Genomic DNA, 12,926 nt, shown 5'->3' on the forward strand with positions numbered 1-12,926 from the left:
GAGGAGGGGAGAGGGAGAGAGGGGGGGGAGAGAGAGAGAGAGAGATGCCAATTCTCTAAGTCACCCTTCAACTGTATATCACACTATGAGAAGTGTTCCACATAATTTTTCCTTCCAAATTCTTGGGTGACTGGAGCTTATTTAGGTGATTCTGAAATTCTTCATGGATTGATATAATCAACAGAATGTCATCTTCAAACAGAAACATCTGGATAATGCTATCATAGAATATCCCTTCTTCCATTTGGACTCCGTGAAGTATAACCTCTGTTAGAATGGTAAACACCCTTGGCAAGCATATACCTCCTATTTTAGGCCTCATTTTGGTATTAATTATCAGAGAGGCTTGGACAAAGTTTCCTTTGTGCTTGTCCCCTTTCAAGGAATCTTGCACAATTTTGACATGTGCATGGGAGGAAAGTATTTTCCTCTACCAAATCAAAGAATTTCTTATAATATCAAAATGAACCACTGAAGATTTTTGAATAGAGGAAAGCTATAGCCCCTGACTCTCATGCCATGATAGGACATTCACTGTACAACAGTGGGTATTGATCTCTGATTACCAATTCTCAGCTCTCAGGCAGGGAGCTCCCCCTGCAAGTCTAGGCTGGAACAGAGTGAACAGTAATCTCTATGCCAGACAGAAATCCATATTCAGACCATGTATGGGGCCAAATATGCCCAACCATATTCCCCCCATCCTCTTACTTCATCAGTGTTCCTAAGCACAAAAAGCCTGACATCCAAATATGGATTGGCCTAGCCCCAAACAAAGGAAAGGCACAAACTTTGATTTGTCTGTTCCTGGAAACCAGGATTTTGACAGACTGAGGAGACAAGGATAGTTTTGGGGTTCCCTCCAACTTTCAGGAATTAATTTTTCTACCTGATCCCAAATGGCTATGAACTGATAAGTGAAGGAAGTAGTATTAACTAGGACTTTATTTGCTGGATTATGGCTTATGATACCAGAATGATAAGACTTTGGCAAAGGATGAAGGGCCTCTCACAAAGATGGCAGAAAATGTATTTGGCAGGAGATTCACCAACCTGATCAAAAGCACTTTAAACTGAAATTCAAGGGGGACAGAAGAAAAATGTCCAAATGAAACTGTAAGATTGGAACCTCTCAACGACACATATGACTGAAAGAACTATAGTGGGTGTGCTATCCCCTAATTCTCAGGGGAAAACAAGGAAGTAAATCAAGAATAATAATGTATGGCCTCAGATATCTACTATTCAATGCTAGATGCATTTTTTAATGTGGAACTTTGCTTGGGATTTTAACACAATGATGAAAATATGACCTAATAGGTATGATCCTATGAATACAGCAGAAAGTCATGTTTTACACAAAGGAAGTAGTTTTAATATTGGGGAGAAGGGACAATGGATATATTAGGGTATACAATCATACATATAACTATGAAACTCCATTGGATATCCAGACTCAGACATTTATTAACTGTGAGACCCCAGGCAAGTCACTTAACCCCAACTGCCTGTTAAGGAAAAAAAAAAGGAAAATCCATTGGACATGAGGGTAAATGTTGAAGGGAGGTAGAATTTGATAGAACTTTTTAGATATTAACTACCTTGAAGATAAAATAGGCTGTCTTCTCAGGAAGGGAACACTTCATCACCATAAATATTCAAGCAGAAACTACAGTCCAAAGATAGATACTACTTATCATTTTAAAGAACACTCCATTTATTTCTACACTTTGTAGTGTTTTTAATAGGTATGGGTGCTATATTTTGTTGAAAGCTTTTTTTTTTTACTTCTATTGAGACAATCATATGATTTCTGTTGGTTTTGTTGTTATCAATTATGCTGATAGTTTTGTGTGGTCTTTTTTATATACTGCTGTAATGAACTTGCTAGTATTTTATTTAAAAATTTTTTGCATCAATATTCATTAGGAATATTAGGTCTATAGTTTTCTTTCTCTGTTTTAGCTCTTCCTGGTTTAGGAAGAGCCCCTATATTAGGAAGATGATTGTTCTAGACAGCTTCTGTAGGACACCCTTCTCATTCTGGCTCCATCATCCAAAGTACTGCTCCTGACTATTCCTCCTTCCCAAGGAGTAATGAGCAACCATATTGCTCCCATCCTTTCCGTGTGAGCCTAGTAATGCCAGCTACCTACTCACGTTGTTTCTCTCCCTTTCATTCCTCTTTCTTACCTGGATCCTTCACAGTCTGGCTGCATTCATAAAGTCTATTGACCCGAGCGATGTCTGAAGTGCTTAGGTTCCACCGCTGACCAATGGGGATGTCCGGTCCAGCCAGTGGAATGATGGTGGTGTTACCATTCTTGCTAAAAGCATATCTGAGAGTCCCATGTGGGTAAATGAGGCCAGAGAGTTAAGACAGGTTTGTTAAGATCAGTGGCCAGGAAGGAAGGAAAGCAATCAGGCTAATTCCATAGAGTTTCCTAACTCACAGTGTTATCTCCTAGGGAAGAGGTCTGGATAGGGATAAAAACTACCTGAGATTATCAAAACCAAGGACCAAGTGACTAAAACCAAAGAATCCTCACCTCCCGTAGTGCATCACTGATGTGTAGTCATAGGGCACCAGCATGTTGCTGTTCTGAGATTTGATGAAGTTGATTTCAAAGCCTGAAAGCCAAAAAAGAAAGAGATATAGGTCAGATCCTCACCTTTCTATGCCCTTAGCACTGCTTGGTGGGCCTAGGTCTTAAGTACAACTTCTTCCTGGAGGCCTAGGCAATTGGATGTCAGTATCTTAGACAGTGGGAGAAGGACCACGAGTGAGGAAATAGTAATAAAGGTAGATTATAGATTACCCTAGCTATTCCCCAGCTAGGTTGAATCCCAGTATTCGGCAACCTCATCCACTCATATGAGTGGTCTATTACTATTATTACTTAGTAGTAACTAGTAGTAGTACTACTATACCAGTATATAGTAGTGATAATAACAGCAGTAGTAGTAGTGTTAGTAATAGTAGTGTTAGTGACAGTAGTAGTATTGGTAATAGTAGTGTTAGTGACAGTAGTAGTGTTAGTAATAATAGTTGTAGTAATAGTAGTGTTAGTGACAGTAATAGTGTTAATAGTAGTGGTGGTAGTAGTAGTAGTAGTAGCAGTAGTAGTAGTACTTGTTGTCATCTAATACTCTAGTAGTTGCCTAAGTGGTCTCCCTTCCTCCAATCTCTCCCCAGTATAAACCAGGCTCTTCTGCTATATTCTGCGCCAAGTTAATTCACTGTTTTCATAGTGTCGTGGCTAAAAGGGGCCTTCGAGATCATCTAGTGACTAGCTCTAATCTAACCCCACCACTTTACAGATAACCTGGAAAAACCCAAAGAAAGTAACTTTAAATCTCAGAGCAACTAAGATTCATACCCAGTTCCTCTAACTCCAAATTCAGTATTCTTTCTAAGACATGGAAAACACTTTCCTCCTGTCACTTTGCATGCTCACAAACCTTCAGTAGCTCTGCACTGTCCATAAAATAAAATCCAAACTCCTTGACCTGCCATGGTCTCTATCCCCTACTACTCCCTTACTAGAACTCTCCTTTTTACTCAGTCTACTCACTGTCCCCCAGACATTCTCTGTATTTACATATACTCTACCCCACAAAGGAAATGAGTTCCTTTTCCTCTCTTCCTACACTCTATGAATTCTTCTGGCCCCAGCTCAAATCCTCCTTCTCCTAGAAAGCCTTGCCTGACTACTCCCCCTCCACAATGGGGAGGGGGGAGGGCAGAGATTGTATCTTACAGTCGTCCTTTAAGGGCATGAATTATTTGTGGGTTTGAATTTTTGCTTTTGTATCCCTGGCAGTCCCCTGTTGTTTCCAGGATAAATACAAAATCCCTAGTCTAGCACTTGAAGCTCCTTCCACTGTGGCCCCCACCTGCTTTTCCAGTCTTATTTCATGTTATTTCCCTTCATACACCCTTCATTCTTCTCAAATTGCCCTCTAGCTGTCTGATGCCCATACAGGATGGATCTTCCACCTCCAGCCTTGGTACAGTCTGTCCTCCATGTCTGGCAGGTGCCTCCTCCTCACCTCCTGCTTCCTAGAACCTGCAGCTTCCTTCAAAGCTCAGCTCAGGGGCTGTCACCCATCTGAAGGACATTCCTGATCTCCTCTCCAGTTCTTTTCCTTTTGAAATCACTTGGTAATTACTTATCTCATGCTGTATTCTTATTTACAGTAGCTGGGTGATCTGGGCTAAGTCTCACTCAGCCTGTTCTTTATCTGAATACTATCGCAAGTGCTTGTCTGTGTTACCCTGAGTTGAACAAAAGCTTCTTGAGGGCAAGGGCAATTTCATTTTTTCTACCCATCACGATGCTTTACCTATAGTCAGCACCTATGTTGTAGAATTGTTTACTTGAACTGTTAGTATTTCATATCCTCCAGAATGCTTAGGATGGTGCTCTGAACATAAGAAACATTGAAATATTTAGTGTTGATAAGATACCTCCCCTGCTTTAAAAATTCAGTAGGAAGATGAAGACAGACAGACACAATTAAACATGATCCTGGATTAGATGTTAGCCAACGAGAAAAGGAGGGGCCATCCTGACCAGAGTAGCCCACAGGCGAATAGCCAGGGGCAGCAATTACACCCCCTTAGCTGTGTGCTAGAAAAGGGGCAGACAGTCTCACTACCTGAAATAGAAACCCCACAAAAGCAGGTCAGGCAAACTCCCTGATTCCAGCTCCCCAAGCGCAGTTTCTGGGTCCACACCACTATTGCCCCCCCTTCCATTAGCTGTTCCTCCCCAAGCTGAAGTTTAGGGTTTCTATCCCCTCCTGGCTAAGTGTGCAGTGGCCCCTGGCAGTGGGACTCACCTGGACGGATGTTTTTCCAGGAGATGTAGATGTAATGGTCCCGATCAGCACGGGAATGCTCGTGCCAGAATCCCACCACGTGCATTAGCTCATGCAGCACGATGCCTTTGCCCTTCTGGAGGCAGAAAGGGGCCAGAGAGGCCACCTGCATCCCACCACTGTGCCCCACACTGGAAAAGCACCTAGAGTATCATGGGAAGAAGCAGAGTGGGCACCCCCTCTAGCTGCCTGAGTACCAAAGAATCACTTAATCCCAGGCAGAGGAGGGGAAGTTTGCCAAAAGTGAGGGAGGCACAACACAAAGAAGAACGTCTTCATTAGAGTTGTCCAAAAAAGGGACCAGAGTTGGCCAAGGTGTGGGGAATGTCATGACATAGGATCGTTAAGATTCAGGGCTGGAAGGAACCTTACCCAATTGCTTCAGGCAAAGGTTCTTAACCATTTTCTGTCATGGACCTCTTGTGTCTAGTAAAGCCCATAGACTCCTTCTCAGAAGAATGCTTTTATTATTTTTTTTTTAGGCATTCAGGGTTAAGTGATTTGCCCAAGGTCACCCAGCTAGCATCAAAATTCAGATTTGAACTCAGGTCCTCCTGACTCCAGGACTGCTGCTCTGTCCCCTATGCCACTTAGCTGCCCCAAGGATGTTTTTAAATGTATAAAATAAAATATGTAGGATAAAACAATTACATGGAAATAGTGACGAAAAAATATTTTTAAAGTAAGCTTATGGATTACAGGTTAAGAACCTCTGGCTTAAAAGGAGGTAGTTTGGTACAAAAGAAAGAGCACTGGTTCTGAAACCACAGGACCCAGGTTCAAATCCTACTTCTGATGCCTACTGACCTGTGTGAACTTGAACAAATCATTTAACTTCTCTAGGCCTCAGTTCTCTCATCTGTCAAATGAGGAGACTGTACTCTAAATAATCTCTAAACTCCCTTTGCTTATAATATGATCCCAGGCCCTCACTCTAAAGAGGGGAAACCAGTTGTCAAGGTCACTATCTTGTATCTGGTACAATGTGCCACTCAGAGCCAGAGGGTCTGAATAAACAATCCTTTTGCTAAAATCATGCTGATACCCTCGGGTAGAAACAATTTTCAAGGCAATCTAAAAACAGACCAGAAGATAAAAACAAATGAAAGTCAATGCCAAGGTTAAAAATATGTCAACAAGGAAATCCTGGAGGGGTGGAGGTCTCAGGAGCTCCCTGACCAACCTAAAAGCAACTTTTCTACTCCTCTTGTCAAAGGACCCACAGCTAGGTCCCTGATTAATCCACTTGGGGACAAAATTAACCCCAACTGCCCCAGTTTTGCACCACAGATACCTTGCTTACAACAACGCTAGTTGATGTTATGGAAGTTAAGACTCCACACTTCCTCATACACCACTTTACTCCCCCAGCCACCAATAACATAGGTAACTAGAGTCATAAAAGTCAGCTTCATAACACAACAGCCCATGTTTCATCCTTCAATAATGCCCAGGGGTCACCATCAAAAGGGCAAAAAGGGTTCACGTGAACCTAATCCATTTGCCGGTCACTAGGCTGGCTAGCCTTCAGGCTGCTTCAGGCTGGCCCACATTCTGCCCCACCACTGTGCCCGAGGCTGCTTCAGGGGCTTTCCCACAGCTGGCTTGGGCCCACACTACTGTCCCAAGTTGCCAATGCCTGCAAATTAGGCTCCTGCTTTCCTCTTCTCTGCCTCACTACAGGTGCCATCAAAGTTGCTGTTTGCAACACTCACAAGGTCATCATCTCAGAGCTCCTGTTAGTGCCAGGGCACAACTGTTTTCCCATTATCCTGACACTGCACATTGTCACCACTACCAGATCTGTTTTGCCAAAGGCCAGGGCACCACTGCCTTGCCTATCATCTTGCTACTATCTATGAAGTTCAAAGATCATTATCCTCTTCAAAGCCTGGGCTGCTGAAGGCCAGGGGACCACTACCCTCTTGCCCTCTGCAGTTCTTTCAAAGAGAAGCCATTGCACTGGGTCCCACATTTATTGTCAGTGACCAAGGTCAGGGTTATTATTTGGCATCATCTGCTGCAAAGGACCACTCAGAGCCCCCACTGCCCCAGGTCTGCTCAACAGTGCTAGCTAGAGGTGTGGGAAGGTATAGGGTGTGGGTGTATGTATGTGTGAGAGAGTGAGAGAGACAGAGAGAGAGAGACAGAGAGACAGAGAGAGACAGAGAGACAGAGAGAGACAGAGAGAGACAGAGACAGAGAGACAGAGACAGAGACAGAGAGAAAGAGACCGAGACAGAGAGACAGAGAGAGACAGAGACAAAGAGAGACAGAGACAGAGACAGAGAGACAGAGAGAGAGACAGAGACAGAGAGACAGAGACAGAGAGAGAGAGAGGAATGTGTGGGTATGTGTAATTAATACCTTCCCAATTCCTGGCCCCAACACCGAGTTTCAAAAAAGTTCAATAATTTACCCAAGGTCACACAGGTAGGGCGTGAACCTTCTACAACTGGATTGACCATTTTCCATGAGTATTACATAAGTAATTTATCTTTCAAGCAGGAAGTTGGACTAGGTCCCTTCCAGCTGGTTCCTGTGGTTCAAGTAGCCTGAAGTTGGGGATTCCACTTCCTATCACTATAATTCTCAAAATCTCCTTCTGAAGCTTTGTTGTCATTCAGTCATTTCAGTCGTGTTCAATTCTTTGAGACCTTAATTGCGGCTTTCTTAGCAAAGATATTAGGGTGGTTTATCATTTCCTTCTCCAGCTCATTAGACAGATGAGGAAACTTAAGGTAAACAGGGTTAAGCAACTTGCCCAGGGTCACACAGTTAATGTCTGAGGTCAAAGTTGAACTCTGGTCTTCCTGATTCCAAGCCTGGCACTTTATCTACTGTGCCACCTAGTTGTCTTTCTAAAATTACCCCTCCCCAACAAATACATGCCTGGGCACTCATGTGGTCACATAGATCTGGGAAACAACCTTTGGAGATGGTAGGAAAGACCATGGACCTAGCCATCAGATTATTGCTCAAATATCCTATACCAGTGATGCTCCATGGAAAGGCAAAGGAGGAATGGAACCAGGAGGAAAAAGAATAGATGCTGTAAAGGGTCATCTGAATCCCATCCCTACCCACCAATCAGAGTACTTACCCAGACATAGGAATGATGGAGACAAAGTCCTTCTGGTTTGTCCGAGGAACAAATCTAACACAAGTGAAGTGCTCAAAGTCAGCAAAAGCCTCCAGAATGACTTCCCGGCTGGGCTGATCTGGAGGGGAGATAGCACACATGTGAATTGTCTTTAGCATCCCCACCAAATAGATGGAGGACACTGCATCTGGCTCTTACCTTCACCTCAAATGCCCAAGCCCTTGCCCATTCCACATCTCCAGGGTAGACAGCCCTAATTTGCAAGGAGGGAAAAAACTTCTCAAAATGGAATCTCATGGAAGGGCAGTGTGGAATAGAGAAAAAGAACACTGTCCTAGGAATCAGGATACATGGGTTAATTAGCTCTATGGCCTTTAGCAATCTTCTAAGCCTTAGTTTCATAAAGTCCTAAAGTTAAAGATGACCCAAGAGGTCATCTAGTCCAACCTCCTGTTATTTAAATCCCTTCTTCAAGGCCATGACAGATGGTCATCCAAATTTTGCTAGAACACCTCCAGTGATGGAGAACTTAGTGTTTCCTGAGACAACCCAGTCTAATTTTGGACAGCTCCTGTTATTAAGGTCTTGCTAATATTGAGTTGAAATCTACCTTGCTATGACTTCTACTCAATAGTATCAAATCCTCTTTTCACTGAAAGCCCTTCATATACTGAAGATAGGCATCATGGCCCCCTACTTCTCTTCTCCAGACCTTTCACCTCCAGTTCCTCCAACACCTCCCTGCAGCATGGCATCCCGACCTTCCACCATCCTAACAAATGACCTCTGAATATTTTAGTTATGTCCTTCTTCAGATGTAGCACCCAGAATGAACACCCAGTTCTAATGCCCAAATGGGATCAGACCACTAGAGTGAGACTATTGCCTTCCTTGTTCTAACCACTATTATTCTAGTAATATAGTCTAAGACTCTGGGGACTTCACTTAAAATATCTAGTCCTTCAACCAATAAATTATAAGAAACTTAGAAAAACATGGGAAAACATGAATTGATATAAAACGAAAAAATCAGAAAAAGGAGAATGGTGTACTATAATTATATTAAGTCCCACTGTTGGCTTATATTGAACCTGATATCAGCTAATATCCATGAGTTTTCTGTTATGAACTGCCATTAAGTCATACTAAGTTAAACTCAAGGTTATAGGGTAAATGTTTAACAATAAACTCTCCAAAAAAAATGTACACAAAAACTTTTAAGTTTAATCTGCATTATTAACATTTCCCCCTCGCTTTCTTAAGCTCAGACAATTAACATATCAATAAATCGAATGCTGGTTTGGAGTATTTACCAGTTTCCAAGGTGTAAATGCTCATGTTGAAAATCTCTAAAACTAGGTTTGCAAGAGCTAGTTCAAGCCAACTAGCACATTCTTAAATATACAGCACTTTTATTATTGATTTTTTTTCCTAACAAATGCAGGACTTTACATTTTTCCCTGTTAATTTTCATCTTGTTGGATCCTAGACTATTAAGATATTTTTGGAACCTAATTCTGTCATTCAACATATTAACTGTAAAATGAGAGGACCAGACTAGACATTATCTCAAGCCCATTCCAATTTTAGTTCTCCAAGAAGACTCATCTTCATGAGTTCAAATCTGCCTTCAGACACTTACTAGCTGTGTGACCCTAGACAAATCATTTAACCCTCTTTGCCTCAGTTTTCTCATCTGTAAGATGAGATGGAGGAGGAAATGGGGAACCACTCCAGTATCCTTGCCAAGAAAATCCCAAATGGGGTCACAAAGTGTCAGACATGATTGAAACAACTGATCAACAACAATATTTTTTAAGTTCCTCAAGGCCCAGAGAGGTCCCTAGAAGGACTATCATTAGGGAAGTCCTTAGTGAGATTATGAAGGCAGAGGTCCAGGTGAACAGAGAGTTGGAAAGAGAATAAGAAGAAACACCAGGCATAGGGCATGAAATAAGGGAGACCCAAGAATGACCCAAATAGGATAAGTAAAATAGCCACAAATTTTTTATTATTTCCCCAGCTTGCTGCCCACACCACTCTGCCAGACTTTCAACATCTAGGAAGCAGTCCAATAATCTTCTCCCACAGCCTCTGCTCACCATATTTGCTGGAGAAAAGATATGGGATCTCTACAATTCCATCCTTCTTGGGCCATGTGAAACTGACAGTAGAAAACATCTGGAAGGGATGCTGAGGATAGAATAAGAGAAGATAATGGGGATCCACCAAGCCTCAAAATATTCATGTCCCCTCCTTAGCTACTACCCCCACCCTTTAACATCAGAGGACACCCAAGTCACTTATCTGCTACCCTAGCCCACCTATAAATAGCGAGCCAAGTGCTCTTTATCCTTCGCACCACAAAAATTCTAGAGAAGTAGATAGTCACAAACAGGAGCAAAGGCTTTGGAGAAAATCCAGGTATCCAAGGACGATACACTTCCACTGAGCTGCTTTTGAGTGTCTATGATGAAGAGAAGGAAGAGTTGACCATTATCACCTCTATTAGAGTCTTTCCTTCTTCTAAGAACTTTTTATTTGGTCATTTTTCAGTTATGCTCAGCTCTTCCTGACCTCATTTGGGGTTTTCTTGGCAAAGATCCTGGAGTGGTTTGTCATTTCCTTCTCCAACTCATTTTATAGATGAGGAAACTACAGCAGACAGGGTTAAGTGACTTGCCCAGGGTCAAACAGCTAGTAAGTGTCTGAGGCCAGATTTGAACTCAGAAAGATGAGTCCTCCTGACTCCAGGCTGGGCACTGCACCACCTAGGTGCCCATTTGCCTCAGTTTTCCATATGTAAAATGAAATGGAGAAAGAAATGACAAACCACTTTAGTATCTTCGTCAAGAAAATCCTAAATGGAGTCACAAAGAGTCAGACACAATGAAATAGTTGAACAACAAATTATCTCCAATGTCACCATCCTCACTTCCTTCCTCTACATTTCTACCCTATCAATCCATATACATTTATTAAGCACCTATTATGGGCCAGGCACTTGGGATAAAAAGACAAAAAGAAAACATCTCTACCTCTTGAGGAACTTGCATTCTATCCAGGATAACAATACACACACACACACACACACACACACACACACATATATTTGTAAGTATATATAGAATAAATACAAAGAATTTTAGAGAGGACAGGGAGATGGCACAGTAGATAGAATGACAAAACTGAACTCATCTTCCCAAGTTCAAATCTGATCTCAGACACTACCTGTGTGACCCTGGACAAGTCACTTAACCATGTTTGCCTCAGTTTCCACATCTGTAAAATGAGCCAGAGAAAGAAATGGCAAACCACTCCAGTATCTCTTCCAAGAAAACCCCAAATGGGGTCACATAGAGTTGGACATGACTGAAACGACTGAACAACGTTTAGAGAGGGAAGGCACTAATGACTGGGGATTCATGGGGCATGAAATAAAGCCAAGTTATATTTACAAGTCAGTGCTTATACTAAGTCTTGAAAGAAGTGAAGGATTTTTTTGAGGTAGAAGTAAAAAATGTATTGCAAGCATATGGAGGATGACCAGTAGAGATAGGAGAGATAGAAGATGTGGTGTCATATGAAGAACAGAAAAAAAGAAGAGAGTGTAAGGTATAATGAGACTGGAAATATAGGTTGAGGCCCAGTTATGAAGGACTTCATCAAACAGAGAAGTTTATATTTCCTCAAAGAATCAATATGGAACCATAAGAGTTTAGAAAGTTTAAGAGAAGACCTGCATTTAGGGAAAATCACTTTGGCAGTTGCATAAGCTACCAAATGAATGAAGAAAAGAGAGGTTTGAGGGAGGGAATCCATTTAGGAGAATATTGCAATCGTCCAGGAGAGAGGTGGTGTGAGGGCTTACATCATAAGGCAATTGTGAGGGAAAGCCCTTTGTTAAACTGTGAGACATGATGTAAATGGGAACTTTCATCAGCTCATTCACCTCATTCTCAAATAATGATAGTACCCTAAGTTAGCATTTCCTTTTGCATATTCATCCTCCATTTTATGAAAGTTCAATCTTAGGAAACAGATTAGGTTATGGTCATTTACATTTTTAAAAGGTTTACTTTAATTATTGAGCACCCCAACCAATGAATACAAAGAACTTGGAGAAACATAGAAAGACTTCTATGAATTGATACAGAGCAAAGAAAGTAGAACCAGTTAAAAATGATCAGTTAAACCCCAGTTTATTGTCATGACCAAACTTGGTCCCAGGGAACAGATGATAAAGTACACTTCCCAGGACTTGTTAGGGAGATGGAAGACTATGACACCTGACATGGTGACTTGGTTGGTTGGCTGGTTTGGCTTAATTGTTTTTCTTTATAATTAGGGGCAATTCAATAGGAGAAAAGGGAGGAGGAATATCAGGAAATGGCTGACATATAAAACAAAAGGCATCAATAAGATTGTCTTGAACACTCTTAATACCTTAAATATTAGAATTTCTGTGTGATTAAAAAATATCCACTGTATAGATGAGACGGTTTTTTCTTAGGTCTATGTTCCTAGCCTAAATGTATTACTTTATCTTCATCAGTCAGATTATAAACTCCTTTATGGAAGGGATTTATTCGTAGGTCCCACAGCACCTAATATCAGGCCAGATGGATAGTAGATATTCGACAAATATTATCCATCCCATGACCTTGCAGATTAGTTTTGAACTGAGTGGTCAACAGCCAGCCCTAAAGCTTCTATCTCCCCTACCTCCCACCATAGCCACCCATCTTGACCCCACAGTCAAACCTCCTCTCACTGTTCCTGGACAAAGAACAGAACTAAACTCATCAGGAAACCAAAGAGAGGGTTACCAATGTCGGGAGTTTGATGGAGGTGTGGGATAGAACACCTTACCTGGGTAACTAGTCTTGTACAAGGTACTGTAGGACAATTAAAAGAAAGATTCAGCCTCTGCCCTCAA

At 41.8% G+C, this 12,926-nt stretch overlaps 1 protein-coding gene across 1 annotated transcript in view; it reads right to left on the reverse strand.

Moving 5' to 3' along the window:
* ASTL (astacin like metalloendopeptidase) overlaps positions 1-8,742 on the reverse strand; it is a 13,483-nt gene extending 4,741 nt beyond the window's left edge. The window contains exons 1-5 of the mRNA XM_069075965.1: positions 8,685-8,742; positions 7,988-8,105; positions 4,846-5,027; positions 2,550-2,631; positions 2,194-2,339 (exon numbers count right to left, since the gene is read on the reverse strand). Of these exons, the coding sequence (XP_068932066.1) occupies positions 2,194-2,339; positions 2,550-2,631; positions 4,846-5,027; positions 7,988-8,105; positions 8,685-8,742 (586 nt within the window). The remainder of the gene's footprint in view (positions 1-2,193; positions 2,340-2,549; positions 2,632-4,845; positions 5,028-7,987; positions 8,106-8,684) is intronic.
* Between the last annotated feature and the right edge of the window lie 4,184 nt (positions 8,743-12,926).

The sequence above is a fragment of the Petaurus breviceps genome, unplaced genomic scaffold (assembly GCF_028583685.1).
Source record: "Petaurus breviceps papuanus isolate PSGF00001 unplaced genomic scaffold, PetGlider_PUasm1.0 90919, whole genome shotgun sequence".
Lineage (NCBI taxonomy): Eukaryota > Metazoa > Chordata > Mammalia > Diprotodontia > Petauridae > Petaurus > Petaurus breviceps.